This window comes from Rhipicephalus microplus, chromosome 4 (genome assembly GCF_043290135.1).
Source record: "Rhipicephalus microplus isolate Deutch F79 chromosome 4, USDA_Rmic, whole genome shotgun sequence".
NCBI classification, from domain to species: domain Eukaryota; kingdom Metazoa; phylum Arthropoda; class Arachnida; order Ixodida; family Ixodidae; genus Rhipicephalus; species Rhipicephalus microplus.
The window spans coordinates 90936330-90958923 of record NC_134703.1 but is presented as its reverse complement, the minus strand read 5'-3'; the positions used below and the strand labels follow the sequence as shown (position 1 = coordinate 90958923).

At 44.7% G+C, this 22594-nt stretch overlaps 2 protein-coding genes across 4 annotated transcripts in view; one reads left to right on the top strand and one right to left on the bottom strand.

The window, feature by feature from the left end:
* Positions 1-5422, bottom strand: part of Adar (Adenosine deaminase acting on RNA) — a 33255-nt gene extending 27833 nt beyond the window's left edge. For both annotated transcript variants that reach the window (XM_037423233.2, XM_037423234.2), the window contains exons 1-3: positions 5211-5422; positions 3108-4302; positions 2099-2266 (exon numbers count right to left, since the gene is read on the bottom strand). In XM_037423233.2, the coding sequence (XP_037279130.1) occupies positions 2099-2266; positions 3108-4302; positions 5211-5286 (1439 nt within the window). In that variant the 5' untranslated portion in view covers positions 5287-5422. The remainder of the gene's footprint in view (positions 1-2098; positions 2267-3107; positions 4303-5210) is intronic.
* A 280-nt stretch (positions 5423-5702) lies between these two features.
* The window catches only part of Med (Smad/Smad4 homolog Medea), a 51213-nt gene continuing 34321 nt past the window's right edge, over positions 5703-22594 (top strand). For both annotated transcript variants that reach the window (XM_037423232.2, XM_037423231.2), the window contains exons 1-5: positions 5703-6121; positions 6214-6388; positions 6664-6693; positions 8977-9156; positions 11184-11456. In XM_037423232.2, coding sequence (XP_037279129.2) covers positions 5876-6121; positions 6214-6388; positions 6664-6693; positions 8977-9156; positions 11184-11456 — 904 coding nt within the window. In that variant the 5' untranslated portion in view covers positions 5703-5875. The remainder of the gene's footprint in view (positions 6122-6213; positions 6389-6663; positions 6694-8976; positions 9157-11183; positions 11457-22594) is intronic.

Sequence of the window (22594 nt, the reverse complement as noted above, 5' to 3'; positions counted from 1 at the left end):
CAACTCGTACAAAAGATGAGAATTGCTGCCCGCTGCATGTCTGTTATAAAGTGGGTTCAACTGCAATAATAATTGTTGGCATTTTACGTCCCAAAACACAATATGATTATGACTAATGCTGCAGTGTGGAGGACCCTCAAAATGTTGACTATCGGGTTTTTTTTTTAAAGGATACTGAACAAAATTTCAGCCATATTGGAAGATTGAGGGCTCAAAGTCATCGACACAACAAACAGAAACAAGGGAAAAATGATAAATTTAATGCGCTTTTTACAAACTGTCGCGCCTAGCGTCCAGGCTGTGAACTAGAGGAGGTGACATTTGGCGACGTTACACATACTGCAAACGGGTATGCCAACAATGCCAACTGTTGCCCGCATCTTTCAACCAACTCAGCTCCCCCATGAAGCCCAGAATCACTATGAACAGCACCAGCTATAAACAATACTCTCGGCTGTGGTAAAGAAACTGTGCGTTTGTGGAAGGGGGAGAGCAGGATGATAGTAAACGTGGAGAGAGGAAAGAGGGGGACAGGAAGACGTCCACTCTACATGCAGCTCAGTAAATGAGGTGACACAGCAGAGTGTGCAGCTGTGGCACGCTGACAATCTACCAAAAATACAACCAACACATCGAAGACCTCCTGCTTCGATTACTGTCTGCAGTATTGTTCAAAAAATAGGTGAAATAAACAGCGTTTACAGGAATAGTCACGTCTCCTCTCCCGAGTAGCATTTCAATGTTTTTGCCAGTTTTTTCCATTTTTTGTTCAATATTTCTTTAAAATACACCTTAATCTAAGCACACAGGCCTTAAGAACATTCACCTCCATTGAAAATGTGGCTTTGGCAACCATAATTTGATCCTAAAACCTACGGATAAGCAGTCAAGCACCACTGCACCACCATCTTGTGTGTGGGGTAAGTGTTGGGCGACGGAAGCGCCAGTACATTGTCCTCGCTTCCTCTTCTGTGTTTCTGCGCTATACTCAGGCAGTGTCCAATCGCTAGGAAGCCGGCATCCAAAACACTGCAGCACGAAACTATGTAGCATACTAATACGGCTTCACGACAACGCTTTCATAGTTAAAATACAAAACGCTATGAACGATACGGTGCGCAAACTAGGTTTGTCCAAATCAGCTTGTCATTCTACAGCTCTTTTGTACCAACAGGCCCCATCGGAAGTACCCCTTGGCTCCCTTAGAAAGCCTCGCACGTGAAGGAAAGTTTTTTCTCATGGGTATTTCACCGACTGTGAAGCCTTTAAAGAATTCATTTGTCACTATTTTCCCACTTTGAATCATTGGGCAACTTGAAGTTTCTCTCGAACTGCAGGGGCCATAGTGCGATATTCTTTGCCAATCTCCTTCACGGATACTATTGCACAGAATGCTTCTATGGTGTGACATTTCATAAAGCAAGAGGCCTCCCGTCTCTTTACATGCTTCAACGACGAAATCACGCTTGAAGTAGTAATATCCTCTACCAACGATAATTTTCGTAAGTGCCAAATATCTGTGACAGAGAAAATGTTCGTATTGCCATCTTTAAACTCTATTAACTTCCCTTGTTGACGTCAGTCGAAACAGCCCTTGTACGCGTACCACACTCATGCTATCCCATCATGTTATGTCTTCATTTTACCGGTTCCCGTGTAAGCAAACATATCACCAGCAATCCCTTGGCCATGCTGAACTTTTGACAGCTTTTCATGCTAAACAACTTCGCAGCCGCTCCAACTGAATGCAAGCCGAGAAAACAGCTCTGTTTAGTTGTCAGCTGCCGCAAATGTGGCTAGACTTCAGAAAGGTGGATCAATGCAGTTCATCACCAAATTTATTCTTTCTAGCTCTCCCCTACAGTGCGTTTAATAAGCAACAGCAATGCATTTATTGCTTCATTTTTACAACGTAGAAAGTCCATAGCCAATGCAAGATGTTATGCAATGTGGCAACTGTAACTGACACTGACTTGTTGATAAGAATAGGTGACGTGATTAAACTTCAGACTGCGTACATACACGATGAAGAAGGGAACTCCCGCTACCAAAGTGACATAGGTAAAAAAAGGATAAGAGCTACAACACTGGGGCTAACCTGAGCGGAATGGTCCCTTCACCAGCTTCAATCTTCGTTCTCAGCAGCCCTCGCACCCGACGGTTCGGATGCTTGTCCGCATTCAGAGACGCCGAATCGGCCATCATTTCGTGAGGGGAGAAAATGCGACCATCTCCGCAGGGCGATGTACTTATGTACAGATGGAACCTGCAGGCAAGAAAACATGTTAATATATTCTGCAAGCATTATTAAAAGCTTGAAGTTTTCAGTAGTGTGACCTTTGACATACTATTAGATTACAATACTTCTTCAGCATATTATTCGTAAGGGCAAAAGTAAAATCTTGTGCCAATGCAAGACTTTATATATGTGCATAGTGGTGTCAAGATATTGCTTAAGTGAAGCGTTAAACATGCATGTGGACATCTTCAAGCCTATCCATATCAATTTAACACATAAGCTCAACATTCAACGAATATTCACTAGCATAATGTTTTCAATTTGATTTGACAGAAAAATACGTTTGTTTTTACGTTTCTGTACAACAGCTTCAGTTGAAGCTAGACAATTATGTAGCCTTTCTACATCCAAAGCTTCCAATATAAGCAGTGAACAGCTAAACACAGTTCGTGGCCTTTCTACATCCAAAGCCTCCAATATAAGCAGTGAACAGCTAAACACAGTTCACATACCAGTACGAAGGACAAGAGATGTTCTTGCACGATATTTTTTTATAATTGTATTTTACAGTTAGCCACAACGCAAGATTGAATTTACTAAAGAGACTCCTGTGCAAATAAAAAGCTGTTACACCAGTCAATTACATTCACTTCAATGACATCATAACAAAGATGAGCACTTTTTCACACTGATATAAGACAACTTTCTCCTGAAGCACATTAGCATGGAGGAAATCTTTTTCACACTGATATAACACCACTATCTCCTGAAGCACATTAGCATAGAGGAAATCTCTTAGGTTGTCATCACAACTAAACAGTGAGGCCCCACTGCCACATCCCACGACAAAAGAACAGCTCTGCCGTACTTGATGTCTGGCTTGACGCGGAATCCCTTCTTGTCCGGCCTCTGCTCGAGGATGGATTCGTTTTCCTTGCCATTCTTCCAGAGCTCGAGCTGTCCATACAGGAAGTCTTTGAAACAACGCCGGGACACAACCTCGGCATGGCAGTCCTGCAGCACTGCCCCATTCATGCTGATGTACTCGCCGTTGATGCACTTTGTGCCTGTGGCCACTGTTAATACCTTCACGTCATCCTCTTTGTCAGCCTCCTGTGATGGCATGGTCATGATGATGCCTGCCAATACTTTCCACTTGGCACTCTCTGCCCGGTCAGCCATCACCTTTTGCAGTGTCTCGTTGACAGTGTTGCCCAGTCGATCGGCCAATGCCTGGGGCAGGGTGTCCACAACAGGACCCTTCTCATCACGTTTGAGCGTTCCCGAAGGATGAGCCATGATATTGTACAACTTGAGCAACGCCGCACGCGCAGCCGCCGCCTTGGCCAGCCTTTTGTTGGAACCGCATCCCTCGTAAACATCGCCGTTGCTCGTGGTGACTGCCATGGTGAAACGCTGCGTGGGCACTGCCGCATTCTCTGACACGAGCGTGTACTCCAGGCCTGGTTGCAACTCGTTGAGCAGCATTACTGGATTTTTCTTGTCCGCTTCTTCAGCCGCTTTCGTAGCTTTCTTCTCCGCATCCCCGTCCTTGCCGCCCGAAAAGCGCTTTAGCTGGTCTCGGTGAAATTCTTCGATGGGGTTTTCCGCGGTGAACCCACTGAAGATGCCACTGTTATCGTCTTGCTCAACGTCGTCGCTGGTGAAGTCCCCGGACTGGACCATCGTGCGGCTCATTGCCCAGTAGGCTTCGGGCACGTTGCGGAATTGCACGAAAGACTTCAAGGCAGCCTGCGCCGCCGCGTGTTTCGCCAACTGCTTCGACTGGCCGCGACCCGTGAAGCGCTGGCCGTCGACTTCCACCGAGACAACAAAGCTGGGTTGGTGGGCGGGCCCTTCCTGGGAGTCTACGGAATACTTCAGGCCCGGCTTGAGCTCGTTCAGCTGCATGAGCGCATTTTTCGGCTGCACGATCTTTGGCGAAATGCTGTTCTTCTTCTGCTTCTTGCGGGCACTACCTTGTGAGCTCCCGGATTTGCGCTTCGATCCGGGTGTTGCAATGCTTTCATCGCCCTCCTCTGCTTTGCCATTTGGCTCTTGGCCTGAAACAAGAAAGCGACCACTTTTCAACATGACTGCTCTACTCGAGCCACTAAAGAAACTGTGCACTGAACGCATTACACTTGTTAAGTTGCACTTCAGTGCAGTTATATTCAAGCTCGGCGACGTGAAATTACATGAGCGCACACTATTCAAAGCAGAAGGTGCACTAGGCCACTTCACCAACTATCAGTCAAATGTTCATGCAAGCACTCTTTCCTGTTGCCTTGCTACAATCACTTCAGTTTTTACGATAAAAGATCTTTGCCCCTGCGCGAAAAAAAAAAAAACGTTTAAAACAGCGCAACGGATGAACAAGAGCGACGAGTGTGCACTTACAGGAAGCCAAGTAGTACGAAATCAACACAAAATTACGCCACCTGAAACCGGCATAAACGACGCGGGAAAACGCAGAGGGGGATGAATCTAAGTATGCTTACGCTCATTGATTCTGCAAGGCATCAGCGCGCACAATTCATGCAAACTTCATTTGGCGCAGCGCAGAACCTGGTACAAGAAACCACGGCAGTGCACAAGCGCAGACAGCAGCAGAGTTGGAAAGTGCGAGCGGCTAACATGCTCCTCACGGCGCGGTAAAGCATCCGCTACCATGTCCTCTCACAGATGAATATTTATGCCTCATGCCCAAAATGAGACATTTGCAGAGCACTACGGTCAAAAAGTAGTTGTTTACGGCTCGCGATGGCCGCAAACGATCGCGACAGCCACGGAGTGCAGACAGCTAAGCCTAAAGCCGGTACCAGAGTAGCTACGCGGCCCGCCGTAGACAAACGCATTGCAATCGCCGATAACCTGCACACAGCCGGGTATAATTACTGTCCTATCAACTACTGAAACGACGAATCGTGCTAAAAAAACACGAAACACTAAACTGCTCGAGCTAACGTACCGTGCCCATCTTTTGTCTTCTCCGGAGTCTGGACCATTGTTACGTCTTCTTTGGAACTCGCCGTTACCGTCGACATTTAGAGCAAATACGCAAAGTAAAACTGCGTTTCTACTAAGGAAGCTTCAACTCGGTGTCCACAAATTATTCGATACTTCGAATACACAGGGCAAATGCCAAGGAAAACTGAAGCTGGCGAAGCATCTAACAGCGTAGCCAGACTTCTTGCTCGTTTACAAGCCGTGGGGTAAAAAAAAACTACATCACACACAGAAAAGAGAAACAACCAAATTGGCAGAATTAACTACACTGTGCATAACCTAAACTGCTCACTGGCTATTCTCCTTTATTTTCTTACGTACGAAAATAAGAACAATACTTCCACCATGGATTACGTTCGGAGAAGATATTTCGTAGGAGAAGTACGCACCCGACGCACCCCTTGATCGACGGAAATGCGCTCGTCCATCTCTATCAGAATCTCGAAGTGCATCTCGCCGCTAGAGGGTCGTTGTTGGCTGTAAGCTGTGTAGCCTGCGCCGTTATTGTTTCTTCAATGGCATTACTGGAGCTGATGTGTTACTTGCGCGTGTTAATCGTGCTTTAGTCGGGGCCCGGGGGGCCCTCTTCACGACGTCTGACGGGCTTACCGCGTGCGTCTCGCAGCGATGGCAACGATATCCACGGCCGCGCCGACGTCCGCCGACGCTTGCCTCAGCATCGTGCACAGCCTAATGTGTCACAGGCAGGGTGGTGAATCTGAAAGCTTCGCTAAACGCGCAATCGAAAGCTTGGTCAAGAAGCTGAAGGAGAAGAGGGACGAACTTGACAGCCTGATCACGGCGATCACTACAAACGGTGCCCATCCGAGCAAATGTGTGACCATACAGCGGACTTTAGATGGTAGGCTTCAGGTACGTAGTAACTTCGCAACATCACAGCGCGTGCTCCATCCCCCGACTGGCGAACCGCTAAAGCAGGGCATGGGATGCCGTGTCTTACGCAGGTCGCAGGAAGGAAAGGTTTTCCTCACGTTATTTACGCTCGCATCTGGAGGTGGCCCGACCTCCACAAGAACGAGCTGAAGCATGTGAAGTACTGTCAGTACGCATTCGACCTGAAGTGTGACAGTGTCTGCGTCAACCCCTACCATTACGAACGGGTCGTATCTCCCGGTATCGGTATGGTTGTTTTCTTTTTTCAGCATGCTCCGTTTGTGCGGAATTGTGCTGTCTGACTAAAGCTAAAGTCACCGCGCTCATCAGTGCGCCGGGCACGTAGAGGTAGTCACGCCTTGGATGCTTCGCGTGGTGACATTTGCACGAGAGCTTTCAGCTCCAACGCTTGAGCCAAGTCCAGAGAGCTGCCACCTTTTTGGTGGCGTTTTCAAAGCGACAATGGTTTTTGGTGCGCGTGTGTGAATTGAATTTCGTTCATTTTCTTTCGTGATTTGCAGATCTCTCTGGGCTGACTCTCCAGCATTCAGGTACGACACATTTGGGCTCATCTGTGTTGGCATTTCGATATTGTGCCAACTCTGTTAAATTTTTGCATCGGTGCATTCGGATATATCAGCAAACTTCTTTTGAAATGTGATGCACACTGAGATAAGAAAAGCCTCGGTCAATATACCAGTGAAGAGTCAAGCTGTAACTATGTCAACAAGTGAGAATAAGGTTTTAAAAATTTTAACACTACATTGCCTTGTAAACCAATGTTCTCAGTAACTCTGTCACGAGTCAATTTTGGAACAAATATAATATATTGACGTTGCATTTACTTGTTGACTCATTGTTTACTTTGTGTTCCCTGTTTCGTGCACTCAAAGAGGACCACCAACAATATGCACGATTGCACTGCAAGGTTATAGAAGGAATGACTACATTGGGCTTTTTTTGATAGAACAAAGTACAAAATTGTCAGCAGTTGAATATGCAAGTTTTGTGTTTTGAACCTATCAAAGTAACACATGGAACAACACTTCACTACAGAGTCAATCATGAACCTTGAAGTCACCTCAAATGGATCACTATGTAGCACACATAATCAAGCCATTGTTAAGCACTCTATGCAGGTCTTAAAAGTCATTCATCATGCGCTAACATCCATTTTGTTTTGAGTAGACGTTACAATGTAACAGACGTTGAACCTTTCACATCCGCAAGTAAAGTGGAATAGTGGCAGCTACGAACGATTTTCTTTATTTGCAACCTTTGCTAGTTAGCAAGTTAACAAAAGGTCATTGCTTCATTTTGGATGAAGCAATGTCGGTACCGGTCACACGATCATGAGAGTCGCACGCCAAATATATTTTATGCTAATGAAAAGACTGCACTGCAAAATATGAAACATTGTCCGTCTGGTCGATGTACTTACGTCCGCGAATGCGTTGTTTCTTGCACTTGAGATGTTGTTTGTTGCATCCCTTTTTCGTGTGGATGTAAGTAAGCCAGGTGGGCAGATGTTCGAACATTGGGCTTGGAGAGCAATTCAAATCTTTCAAAGGCTCACCATACTCGCATCTTGCACTGCATTGTCAGCAGTGCAGCAATTCAAATCTTTCGAAGGTTCACCATACTCGCATTTTGCTCTGCATTGTCAGCAGTGCAGTTATGAACTGCCAGTGACTGACGCAACAGTGGTGTACAGGAACCATAATAAGACGTGTAGAGAAATAATGAGAGCTTTTTTGGTTCACAAAAGTGATCTCGCCTAAGTTAGCTTTTCTTAAGGCTAACCTGGCACCTACGCTTTCTTCGGGAAAAAGCCTCTAGAGTCCGGGCATGCGTGTCTTAATTCGCCTGTTTTCAGTTTTTAGCGTGTCTTCACTGCTTTGCCTTTTGCGTGTACGATTTTTGTTGTAAGGCCCAATCAAGTCGTCGTGTCATCATGCAGTTTATTGCTATGTTAGTTGTTTATTCTTTAGGTGACAATGTGGCCCTAGGCGAGGATTTTGGTATAAAATTTGTTTTGAACTTAGTTCTCATCGTGTGCACACATTCCTTGTTGGCGACACTAGCTGCTTTAATATGCATTCTGACAAACTAACCCAGCTTCCTGTTCTCGTAACTCTGGTGTTGCCAAAAAAAAAAAGCTGCTATGCTAAAACAATTTGTTTGAAGTTGTCCGCAGTTTCTGTGCTTTCCGTTTGAAAATAAATCGTAAATAATGATTGTTTTCATCGCAGAAAAGGTTTCTGTGTGACCTTAAAAGTATAAGACTGTGTTCTATGAACTGTTCTCATGAGTTGTCTCTGCATGGATTTTATGAATTCCATTGTTTACGAGTTTACTGGTATGATATACTCTGGAAGGCCTTTTTCACCTATAATTTGAAGTGCACTTTTATTGGCTAATACATCAGGCTCCAGTGTTTTTACGAGCCAAGAGTCGTGATACAGTTATGAGGTGTGCCAGAGTTATGGACTGTGCATTAAATCAGCCCATGAAAAGTTCTTCAGCATGAATACAAGTTCAAGTACACAGATGTTTTTGCGTTTTGCCCACATGCTTATCAGTGTAAAACCACATCTACTAAGCTGCCACTGGGGGAGGGGGGCTAGCTATTTTACAAGAGCGGTATAAATTGAAGCAACTTGAGAATTGACAGTGTTCACCTTGGGTGGATTGTTTCCATTTGTCGGTAATGTCCAGTCAGGATGTCTCTTGACAATCTGTAACATTCTGGCCTTTGAAACACGTGACGTGAAGAAGCGTTAAGGTGATGTACTTCTGCGATTGCTGTCTTGCGTTTCTGACGTCTCTCGCAGATGTGTTTGGTGGTGGCGACGGTCATTATGTCAAAAACGAATATGGGGATTTGGAATGTGGCCCCAGTGGCTTGCAGCATGTTCCACAGACTATCCAGCACCATCCATCACAGGCGTCATCACAGCCGTCAGCAACAGACCCCTACGGACGGCAGATGCTGCTTTCTCCGTCTAGTACAGGTAAGCACTAATACCCCCATTACACTGGCTAATGTAGTGTCACGCTCCCAGAATGTCACTTCAGCGGCGCACTGCTTCTCCAAGAAGGGAAGTGCATACCTTCCAAGTCTTTATACAGTTTCTTCCGTTTGTATGGTTGTCATTAAAATCTCCCAGAAATCAAAATTTCTGCGTGTGACCAAGCTGCATTCACAAAAATGGAGGCCAATCTGATTCAGACTTCTTGCATATCCATCACATTTTGCGAACCCATCGCAGTGATGCAAAACTGACATATACGAATTCGCAAAATTTCCCAGCCGAATTCTGCTGTGTCCACCGGGCCCAAATTTGTATGCTTCAAACACTTTTCCTCATCACCGTGTGTGATATGAACGTCAATACTGAAACCGTCGAACAAAGCCTGAAAGCAGCGGGCTCAATTCTTCGAAAATACTATGCGCACGGCCAGCGCACGCACTCTCTTCTTACGCGTGTGGTTGCCGCTTGCCAAAACAGATGTAGACGAAACCGCGGTCTCTCTTGACATGATCATGTATGGCGATGGCGTGACAGAACTCCAAAAGTGTGCTCGCTTCCGACGCTCCACCAGTCAAAGTGACGCCGATTTTCGCAAACGCTGTGGACAAAACTGTGGCAGATGTGACCATAGATTGCAAAAACGACTTGGTTTTGAAGGCACGTGTGCCGCCAGTGCATGTGGATTAAAAACCGGACTATGGTTCGCCACTGCCACCGTGCACAAAACCGCTGTCGCAGCAACATGATAGCGATCTACGAGCTCCGAGTGCACATGGCTAACGCAGCTGTTGATCAAAGGCAATAGAGACATTAAAGACTAAAAGTGTTTTGGCGTTCCTGTCCAAAGAATCTAGTAACGTAGCCCCATGCTTTTGCACGAGCCAGGTGCTCCATCCCCTCCTTTCACCTGTGTCCAAGGGCAACACGCCAGTTCTTTTGGCAGAAATGATTTTGCTAGTTTGATGACGTGGAATATCAGGAGTATTTGCGCTCCCCCTTTGAGACTCCCAACTTAGTTGGGAAACCTTACCTTCATGTGTTTCGCCGCTGCAAGCCACAACGTCGATTTTTACTCTTTCTGAGCTGTTGTGACACCCCCCCCCCCCCCCCCAGTTTTTCACAATGTCTTTTGTTTTGTTAAAAAGCCACGAGATAGGATAGCCCTAAGGCATCTTCTCCCATGGCTCCTCTTGAAACTTTGTAAGAGGGGGTCGAGAACAAGTATAAAAAAACGTGTTTCTTTAAAATGCTTATAGTCTTCAACCCCTGCCTCGAAAAAAACAAAGCAAAAAGTCTGATTATGGGCCTGGTCAAAGCATAAACCACCATAGAACACAGACTTGACATAGCTTTGCAGCTAAGATCAAGATGGAGTGACAGACACATGAAAGCATGCACTCCATTTGTTTCCTAAAGTTTCATCTATGGGTTATATGTGCTTATGTGACCCTTTCTTAATGGTGCAACATGCTTGCATCACTATGTTGTTTTACATGGGCTGTTTCGGGAGTGCCAGGGAATCGATGTAAAAGGCAGCTCGAGCTGGGATGCTCTTGTTAAACGGTACCTGAAGAAACGAGGAAAAGATGCGCTATTGAACAAAGGTTCTATCTACTGACATATAAAGAGCAGTCTAGGATTCAAGTATGAAACCAATCATGTTAGAAGAAATTGTACCATATGAGGAGCAATTCTATTTAAGAAATTTTAGTTACTATATCTGGGAGTGGCAGTGAGGAGGTTAGTGCCCAATGAGGCACACTCGTATTCGCTCAAAAGACCCGCCTGATCATTTTTTTAGGTGCTATCAACATAAATTGCCGAGCGGCCCAGCAGCATATCTTTTGAGCGAGAATAGTTCGAAACACGAGAACTTATGCACAGGAAAGACCTTCTTTTTCCTGCCGCGCTTTGTGGGGATGCGGCGCGCAAGCATATATTGCATGGCAGAACATACATAGTAATGGGTTTCTTAAAGTGTACGTTTCACGTCATCGGTGTTGCAGGGCCTGGTGCAACGTCTCCGAACGGCAGCCTCGCAAGTCAATCGAGCCAGTCGGCGGTCAATCCGGTCGCCGCAGCTGTTCCACAAGCTGCCCCTTCCAGTGTACTTTCTCCGCAGCCAGTGCCAGGGGTGGTAGCAGCCGCACCTTCCCAACAACAGCCCCCTCCGCAGGCCGTAACTGCCAATCCCGTCACGCAGCCGCCGTCCAGTACAGCACAAGGGAGCACTTCTCAGCAAGGATATTTTGGCGCCGTCTTGGACAGTCAGTCTTTGAGTAAGAACAGAATTGCGTGCCTTTTAAAAAGTGTGCATTTGTTGATTTCGAAATATTCCTCGAGTACTAAAATTTGAGCCAGAGTGAATTCTGAACACAACAATATTAGGTTGACCATTTGTCAAGCTTAGTTTCATTGCAGCAGTATGTACAAACCCTCAAGGTGCATTCTTTCTCAAAGGTGTTACCATCTGTGCTCCCCGCATGGCATGGTGTTGAAATGTTTCTAAAGTCAGGAACTGGTTTCGTCTACTAAAATGATAAATGCAGCTGGAAATCTGCCGAGTCAGCTGGGGGAGAAAACCAGAAATGCGGCCCGATCTGCACTACTGGCACGGACATTCCACATGTGCACATCACAAGCATAGCACAGTACAATCTTATTACTACGAACTTCACAGAACCACCAAATTTACTTTGTTGTGTTAAAATGCTTTAGTACGTGCCAAGAGATTATTAATATTTTCATGCTAGCCATGAAGACGATGAAAATGAACTGCCTTTTAAGCAGGTCCACATGGTACTTGCATAATAAACCGTAATACTATGCACAGTCGGACTACATTTTATTGCTTGAAGAAGTCTCTTCCTCTTTAGTCTATTCCTTTTTGTGATACAGTCGAATGCCGATATGTCGAACCCACATACAGTGGACTCCCATTAAATGAAACTCGATTAAATGAAAAAGTTGCATAAACGAAACTATCTAGGCGGATTTGGTCACTCTCCTGTATACTTAATGATAAAATTTTTGGGTAATCAGAACTTTTTTTTTTTTTCGCTTACATCGGTTAAGTGAAGCTAAAATGGGCAAAAATCTATGAACGGCAAAAATGGTCATGGCAGTCATTCAACCATGAAACATATACGGAAGCGAGCCTAGCCTAGCCAATCCAGCGATCGCACATGTTCACGCACTCCGAGCAGCGATCGACGTCTCGTCGGGAACTTGAGATGGAACCATAAAACGGCAGCACAATGCACTTTTGCTGGCAGTGAAAGTAAAAATCATTCAAGAACTTGATCGCAACGGCCTTTCGAAAACGGATATTGCGAAGAAGTTCAATATTGCCAAGTCCACGCTGTCAAGGATACTGAAGAACAAAGAGAAGATTGAAGAAGCGGTAAAGCTTTAGAACTTCGCTATAGAGAGAATGCAGATGAGGATGACGGCATACAAAGAAATCGAAGATGGTCTTCTCTGGTTCAAGCAAGTGCGCAGTGCGAACTTCCCGATCAGCGGCCCCATTTTGGAAGAGAAGGCCAAAGATTGCTACTCGAATGGGGATCAAGGACTTCCGGGTGAATGACGGCTGGCTGAGCCGTTTTTAAAAGCGGCATGGTATTGTCTTTAAGACAGTTTTTGGAGAAAGTGCGGCTGTAAATAGAGATATCTGTAGTCACTGGCAACAGGGGAGGTTGCGACAAATTTTGGAAACCTACGATCAATGGGATGTGTTTAATGTTGATGAAATGGTGTTGTTTTACAAAGCACTCCTTATTAAGACTCAAAACCTGTGCGGGAGGCAAGCGAAGCAGAGATCGAATTACGGTGCTAGTAGGTGCCAATATGGACGGTAGCGAAAAGTTGAAGATGTTAGTCGTGCGGAAATCAAAGCACCCACGCTGCTTCAAAGGTGTGCCCACGCTGCCTGTCACATACCATGCGAACGGGAAAGCTTCGATGACAAAAGCAATCTTCGAGACATGGTTGAGCAAAGAGTACAGAAGATTTACCCAGCAGAACAGGAAGGTTAGTTTTATTGTTGATTAATGACCTGCTCACGGTTAAGTCGATCAGCCTAGAGTTCCTTCCACCAAATGCGACTGCAATCATTCAACCGATGAACCAGGGCATAATTCCAAACTTGAAGGTTCTCTACCACCGCCAACTCCTCCAGCGAATGCTTATTTGTGCAGACTATGAAAAAAGATTACAATGTGGACTTGCTCTCAGCTCTTCACATTCTAACCAATGCCTGGCAATGCGTGAAAATGTCAGCTGTGCAAAGGTGCTTCCACCATGCAGGATTTTCGAGACAAGCCCCGCCGCGGTGGTCTAGTGGCTAAGGTACTCGGCTGCTGACCCGCAAGTCGCGGGTTCAAATCCCGGCTGCAACGGCTGCATTTCCGATGGAGGCGGAAATGTTGTAGGCCCGTGTACTCAGATTTGGGTGCACGTTAAAGAACCCCAGGTGGTCGAAATTTCCGGAGCCCTCCACTACGGCGTCTTTCATAATCATATGGTGGTTTTGGGACGTTAAAACCCCACATCAATCAATTTTCGAGACAAGAAGTCCTTCCAGATGACAAGAGACGACATTGCCGAGGCTGAGGAGGCTTCTTTTACGCGAGTGGACTATGAAACACTTGATTAAAACGTTGTCATATGCGGCGAGGACAGTCTTGAGGAACTTATTGCTGAGGTTTGAGATGAGGACTCGTGCTCAAGTGGTGATGAGATGGTGTGTGATCCTGAGCCCATTGCAGTTGCGGACAGTGCAGAAAGAGATGCTGTCATCTTGTTGCAGCCCTATTTTGAACACGATGGTGGCACAGATTTCCTGCCGAGCCTTTCAGCCATTCACTGTTATTTTGTGAAAAAATGCTTGAACAAAGCCAAGCAAACTGTTATCACATCGTTTTTTCCGAGTCAGTAATATTAGCAAAGTTTTTTCTAATCAACTATAGTAGTATTGTATACTTCAAAATGTTTTTTTTTTTTTCAGTCAGCCACAGTTGGTGCTTTAGAAATAAAGTCATAATTAATACAATTTGTGAGCCTTGCTTAAATGAAACTTCTCATAAATGGAACCAATTTTCTCGCCCCTTCGAGTTCTGTAAAAGAAGTCTAGTGTAATCGTATTTTTGGGTATATCAAACTCGCAAGTTATCCCCTTGAAATTCTTTTGTAAAAGTATAGAAATTCACATGTTTACATCGAACGTTATTTTCACCTGTCTTTGGATATATCGAACGTTGTGCAAGCTGGAAGGTGCACTTCAGCACTCACCGTGCCATGCGATCTCAGCAGTAGCCCGCCCCCGCACGCGAGTTGGAAGTGTGCTTTGGCACTCGCAGCATACGGCGACCTTCGCGTGGCCCCGTGCCTCCTTTAAAAGCTGAAACGCTTGACAAAAGGTGAACGTGAGAAGGCTTGGACTGCATGATCTCCAACTTGCAGAACATCTTTTTTTTTCCCTCTCTCGTGTTTTCTTCGCGTATTCATTGGCTCGAAAAGCAGGAATGAAGGAGCTGACGACCTCCTTCTTTCGCCCTTTTTAAAAAAGTTTTGTTGCTGTTTTGCAAGTTTTGATCAGTCAACCACTGCTCGCCCCTTTCGCTGTTGCTTTAGCCGGTAACCATCGCCTAGCGAGTGCTTTGTTGGTGGAGTTCGCTTCCGTTGTCGTGTCATCTACCTACCATCGCATGTGCAGCATTCTTCTTTTGTGTGCGTGGTGTGCAAAGCCACTGCCGGCTCCTTGAATTGTCGGCTTCTTGTGTAGCTATGGCCAGCATCAAGAAGCGCAAGTTCTTGACTTCGCAACGAAGTTGAAAGCTAATCAGCGTGTTGAGACGGGTGAGAAATGTTCTATCGTCGCGGACGACTTCGGCATACCACTCCGAGTACATTGGTGAAGGAAAGGCAGATATCAAGGCAAAGGTGGCGGAGCAGCAAACATCGGGAGCCTGTTGTGTGACGGTGGAACTTGTGGAAACTGGTAAAGATGGCGATGACGAGCGCTTAGACGACGCGTTTCGTGAGTTGTTGTCCTTCTTCCCGACAGCTGTTCCACACGAAGTGTCTGCCGACAATTTCGTGGAAGCAGACTGCAATGTTCAGGCCATTGCGAGCCTGGCTGAAGAGGACATAGTAGCTGCGGTAGCAGGGAACCAGGATGCCCAGGCCGACAGCTCAAGTGACAAGGAGGATCGTCTGGACAATGCACTGGCTACAAGCGCATACTCCACCCGCTGTAGTGGCGGCAGCGTCATGCGTTCATTCGCCGTTGTATCGGCGACATGGCAGAAACCGGGCTGTCGCAACTGGATAGCCTTGATAAGATCGAGACTAGCGTCTTCAACTTGATTTCCAAAACGAAGAAGCAGGCCAAGATAAGTGACTTTTTTTCACACAAAGAAAACATTCTATTGCGGTGTGTGCAGAAATAGTTGCATTCTTGAATGCACCTATTGTAGGTGATGAATTTTTGATATATCGAACTAATGCACGATCCCCTTCGAGTTTTATATTATATGTGTTCGACTGTAGTTGTTCCTGTCGCGGCACTGTCCTCATCACTACTACATCTTTGCTTTCGCACTGTTTACACAATGTCATTACCGGTCAGCTCCACGAATGTAGTTGTCGCCGCCACGTTTTGTATAAAGTGGAAATCAATATCACTGCTTCGCATGTCGTATGTTCACTGTGTGAGTGAAAGTGCCGATCACTGTCACTTAAAGGGGCCCTGCAAGACTTTTTGACCATGGTCAGAAAACGCTATCGATCGCTAGTCGAGGTGCCCGAGAACACCCGTGCCAAATTGCATGTAGCCTGAAATTTACAATGAATTCCTAAAGTCAACTATAGGTCACTTTCTCTTCTCTTGACAAATGACGCTACAGGTTTAAAATCACTACATCCCAGGCCTAGTATCAGCAATTGGTTGATTTCAGCATGGCACGCTTGGACACTGTGGAAAACCGTAACTTATTCATGCGCACGTGATCGCAATGAAAAGTTGCGCATTTGAAGGAAAAAAAATGAGAGAAAAAAGGCTCAAAGTGACGAGGCGCGCGCGACGCATTTTCTTCCTCCGTGCTATCCCATCTCTCCCTGCTTAGCTTCCAGTTCTTTCGTTAGGATGAAAGAAGAGAGTCTGCGACAAATATTTGTAGCTCATACTAGACAAATTCTTTGCAATTCGGTGAGGGGTGAATTCCTTGTTTAGTAACTATGCTGTGCCGTCATTACTATTCCAGTACTATACACCGGGGCTATGATGTAAGACTCGATTATTTTACGAAGTTGACGACATCTTTTTGCATGTTGTTTTAGAGACACATTTTCACGTTCTTGTCAAAAGTAACCCCGTAAAGAGATCACTCATTTGCAACCTTTTCACCACTGAATATTTACACCTTCAATGCGCTCGGTTACTGCAATTATATTCCTGCGTATACCGGGTTGATCTCAGTGCTGTCAGGTAGCGCTATCAATTGAATTTGTTCTTGTTTATGGCGTTGATGATCTGTAAACTTTGAGAACGTTTTTTTTCTCACATGCCTTTGTACATTTTGCTTGCTAGAATGACTAAAACGAGTTCATGCCATACTGAACTCATCTTTCACGAATTGTTTGTCTGCACCTGAAAGCGACATTTCCTGGTTCTGCAGCTGTATAGAAAACAAATGAGCAAACTTGTTGGCTGTTCATGAGCAAATCATCAACTCGCGCTTTTTTATGTGTTATGTTAAATTCTCCTCACACTGCGGTTTCTGTGCGTCATACCATTACACACAGTTGTTTTGCTCAGCATTCTTTTTTCGAGCCATTGCTTTTTCTGTATTCAGTCTTCCTTTCCATTATATTCATCCCCTTGCAACTCAGTGGCTTCTGTTAACATTTCTTCTTCACTGCATTGCTCTTGCCTAGAAGGATTGAATGATTCATGTTACTGGAAGCCACAAGCAGTTGGGAAAACAAGCCGCTCAGTTTTCGTTATTGTTTTCGTCTCCATTTGTCTTTAAGTAAGGGGACCCTGTTGGTGTCTTCGCTTTTTGCCTGCGATTGCAACACACCTCAAGAAATGAAATGCCACAACAGTAAAGACTCATTCACACCCATGACTAGTATCAGTTGCGTCGTGCAGCCTTTACGTCTTTATGTGACCATTGTTCACACTTGCACGGCCTGCGGAATGTACAGTTTGCAAAATGGTGCGCATGCGAGCAAGTTTGTTTCCGACCAGATAGTCTCGACCACACGTTAGCTTTTTTCTCCATTCACCATTAACCTGTGCCTTACCTTTATTGTGTTTCTCCCGTTTTCTTGTTGCACAGGGGGGAGGGGACATAATGGGGCGACAAATTACTGCAGTGTGCTTTGAAAAGACTTTCTGGTGCTGTTGCACCTTCACCGGAATGTGCGATTGCCCCATAAAATAAGTTGACACTTTGTTCTTGCATATCCTGTTTGTTCAGGAGTTTGAAACTGTAGTGAAATGACTAAAAAATTAAGCATCCAGTGACTAAGATGAAGCCTTGGGGTCGAAAGCAGCCATTTGGGGCTGTTTTCAACTAACTTGGGCGCACACTCTGTGCTAGTCGCAGGTGTGAACAAGCTTTAAAGGAGTACTGACACAAAAACTTTAGCCTCGCGTTTCTCTGCTGCAATGTGTTGCTGGGGGCCTGTTACTTACAATACGACACATTGTTTGCTAGAGCATGCGAAAGATAATTACAGGCCCATTATTATTAACCAGTTTTAGCTTCAGTTTGAGAGAGAGCTTCAAAAAACGGGGAGCCACCGGGTGCAGCTATCGCCACCTAGCATGTGCAGTTGTCTACCATGTCAGCACACAGAACTGTAGCAGACTTTCAGGCGGTCCGCATCGAGAATTACTTTTGAATGGGAAATAGGACTGCAGTGTCGCCAAACACAAAACTTTCAAAGCATGCGCCATGGCCACGCACTCGCGACCCAGCCGCCGAGAAGTATAGACTGCAGGAACAAATGCAGCAAAAAAAAAAAAAAATGGTAGCTATGGTGTCATCATAATTTGTTTTATTGACTGCAGACTAGCGACGCGAGGCAAGTAGGGGGGTCCTAGCCCCCTTCAAGGCTGTCAATGGCACTATGGAGTCGAGCGCTCTCGCAAACTTCAAAATTAATTTCAAATACTTTCCAAGCTATATTCGCTGTCAATATTTTGCAGATGATATACAAATGTTCACGGGAATCTACCACGCAGGTTATGTCGGTCGCAAAATTTTGTGGTAGTACCCCTTTAATGTGGCACCATCCATCATGCCCCACTAATGCAATAGTTCTCGTATAGCGGCATAAGCAAATGGTGTTGGACCGTATTTACATGGTTGTAAGTATACTGAAAATGTAGGTCCAACCCGCTAAAATTTTACTGAAGAAAATAGGGGAAGGGATCATGAGCATATTTCATTAAAAATTACTGACGATGTCTCCGAAAGAAACCCAATCAAGTTCTAGTGTGCCAAGGTGGCTTCGCAGCAGTGCTTCAAAGCCGAGTAAGAAAGCTAGCTTTGCAGGAATATGTGGGAATTATTTTCAGAAAAACTTCAAACCAAAACCAGTTTTCTATTCTAGGTCAGACTCTCGATTGGTTCAGTCGTTTTGCACACACTGGTGTTTCTGTTCCTGGCCACCATAGTAAGCAGCAGCTTTGAGCAAGCTGAAGTAATAGGAACACGTATATAAGGTGTTTGTGAGACAAGACCATACCTTTCATCCAAAATAAAAAGTAAAAAAAAAGCTGTTATCATTGCATTTTACCGCTTCGCATATGTGTACTTGTGAAAATGTACATACTTTCCACATGTGTACTCATATTCAAGCACGTAAGGAAGTGTCACCATGTTTTTCTGTGAGCATACGTCGTTCCCGTTAAGTTTCAAAGCCTTTTGTCACATTCCACACTGGCACTATCACTTTACGGTGAAAGCTGCTATGAGCTCGCAACAAGGGTGTTACATTTGTTCACCACCACCGGTGCTCGTTACCGCTATTGCGAAAAAAAAAAACATTCGGAATAGGACAGGGTTTGAACCTGGGTCCTCTTTGTGGCAACCCAGTATTGCACTGCAGCGCCATGCTGGTGCTAAAAGCTCCTCCGCACACAAGCGCTACGTTGGGAAGAAACCAAGTTCACATACGTAATATAGCTTGATGTACGAGTAATATAACAACTAGGTGTCACATTCACTATCTGAATTGTGTAACCAGGCATCACACAATATGAATAGCATTATGAATGGGTCGTTGAGTGCTTCCAATCTATTGCAAAGGGCTCAGCCATCATGCTTTTTCATCGTCAACCTCCGAATCAGTTGCTGGAGTCGTGGGAACCTTGCAAGTGTACTTTTATTAGTTGCCTCAAGAAAGCAACGGGCTCTAGTAATGGCACTCTTCCATATTTCGCTGTGACTGCTGCACAGGCCTGTTTTTTTTTTAACAGTCCTGTGTCTTGTTTTTTGTTTTAGTGCTGTCCTGACCTAAATGTCTCTCCTATCAGCTTACTCACACGCCATGGTAGCTTTGCATTGAAGTGTTAGGCTGTTAAAACACCCCTTGAGACGCTTTGTACACAATGGTGTACACCATTTTTTTTTTGCTAGCTGCGTCAAGTAGTGGTTGAGAAGAAGAAGAAGCAAAATAAGGATACCTGAATGAAATGAACTCCATGTAATAAATTTGTCTTGAGTTAGAAGGGAACTGACACAATAATTTTGCATCTTGCTTCTTCTGTTGAAGTTTGTAGTAAACGACCCACTTATCATAACTGGAAAGGCTCGTTTGCTGGAGCATGCCACGTTTAATTATATTGAAAGGGTTCGATTCCACCACCATGTCGCGCTTCGAATTTCAGAGAGCGCTGAGTGAGACGAGACAGAGTGGTTTTCGTGTAAAAATAGCTGGCTGCGTGAGCACAGAAAACTGTGAGCACTTGATTACCATGTTGACAACTCTTTCCAACGAAGGCTCTCGTCCAGCGCTGTTGCAAATGATCATTTTCTGAAGACACTGCCATATTCGATGAGGCATTCAACAGGCTGCTTTCTACGAGCGACGACATAAGTGCAATATTTCTTCGCTTGAAGTGAACATAATCCGAAGCATGTTTGCTCTATATTTTCAGTCAGATATTTCACTTTGTTTATGCAGAATTTACAGATATTTAATTAGGACATAACTTAATTACTAAAAAAACACATAAATCTATATGCAACATTATTTTTGTTGCAATAAAATATTGACTGCCTTGAAATAATGTTGCATAAGTTTTGCGTGTTTACAGGCAGTGTTGCATAAGCAGTGTCTGATGGGTTAAGGGGAAAAGCGAATTGAAAAAAGCAAAATTTTTCCCAAATTACCCATTTTTCATTTTTATTTGCATTCACAAGTTTAGTTTCTGTACTTTCACAACAAAAAGACTGAAGATTGTAATTAAATTTGAAGTAGGTTGAAATTGCCTTTAAAGAGCACAAAGTGGTTACTAAAAACTAGGAAGAGTTCATTGTCTAGAGCCTCCTGGAAATTGTCACCTGGCTGCTTGCCATTCCATTTTGCACCAGGAGTTCACTAAAGCTACATGGTCAAAATAATTATTGCCGAGCTCAGGTGATGGAAGAAATCACATTAAAGAAAGCGTCTTTTTCGCATAGATGAACTATCAGTTATACCTTTAAAATGCATTTTTCTCACTACCCATTTTTGGGCAACTTCTTCTGTTTAGACATGATGTTTTTGGTTCTGATAGCCAGATCAGGATTCAATTTTGCCCACATATTTTTTACCACGTGAAACTGATTGTGCTAAAATGCCTCATGTAGATGCTTCATGTGGATTTGAGTGCTTCGATCTCCCTTTGCATCTAGCAATCAATATGTATTAATTATATGCTAATGCACGGAACTTATAATTTGTTCATTTTATGCGCAACTTGCCCGCAGATTTATGACCTAAGAACAAGATAAAAACAAAGCTGTGCTCTTTTTTTTTCTATCTTATTGCTTATTCGAAATGATAATACCCCAAATGAACACACCAATAAATAAAAATTATCTTCGTAAGATTGCTTTTCTACCATTTGGCTACAAGTTGGGCCATAACGGGGAATGCCTTGTCTACTTCGGCTACTCTTACCTTTAATTCTGGCTGCTTTTCAAATCTACCCAGCGGTGACACTGAGTGTGCTTCTCAGAAAAAGTATGATTGTAAGTCTTGCCAGAGTTGGCTAGCAGCTCGCTCCTTTAGTGAGCATGCAGCGAGTGAAGTGAACTTTGTGCGGTTTATGGCTTCAACGCAAACTTGCACCCCTGTCACACGGGGCATAGTAAGTGCACTTTGAGGGAGTGTACTCTGCCGCTAGCTTCATTCGCACGCAGCCACACCCAAATGCTTAGTGGCACTCATTGCAAAGCGCACTTCTGGGCTAGTACGCTTGCCAAAAACTCATTTCGCTGCCGCAGAGTGTCTAGCATCGGTAGCAGTGGCTCGAGAATACTAAATATGTTACTATCTAAAGCCTAGTGTATGGCAGTTTTCAAACGATCGTTTTTGTTTATAATATTCTTATGTATTTATACACACTATGTCACAAAAAAATATTATGCTTATCTTGCTTCCAGGCAGTTTACAGCAACAACCACCACAGGAATGCCCAGCACATGCCTTTCGATGGCTGCGGCCACTGCATTTGTACGAAAATATTTTACGGCTGCTTATAGCTATACCACATTATTACCTAAGAAAACATTGCTAGACAGCAATTATCTGTTGTGCTGCTTAAGTACCCATCGCCGTTACCATAATTTCCGAAGTACATTGTGACGACTGAAAATAGCGCTAAGAAACGGGGACACAAGACGAGGACACACGGCACAGGCGCTGTGCCGTGTGTCCTCGTCTTGTGTCCCCGTTTCTTAGCGCTATTTTCAGTCGTCACAATGCACCAACAAGCCCAAATTTCGACAGTTCCAAAGTACACTTCCCTTTTTCGTGTAACACTCCGAAGCCAAAGTGACATTCTCAGGGCAAAAGTGTACTCGGCTGAAAGTGACACTGAAATTCCCAGTATGACTACGGAGCTAGGAGCCATTCGTTGAACCCCCCTTCAAGAGATAAGCATTCGAGCAGGGGCAATAAGGCGCTAGAAGTCAAAGTACAGCACCGAAGGTGCCCAGCCCAACTTTGGTAAAAGAAGAGCGAGGCGATGCTTTTTAAAGGGACACTAAAGCCACCTATTAAGTCGAAGTTGATTGTTGAAATGGCGGTCCAGAAACCTCGTGTTACTTTCGTGCCAAGGAGGGGCCCATTTTGAAATAAAATCACGTTTTAGTGCTCCACATCGGGTTGGCGCACTTCAAATTACCTGCCT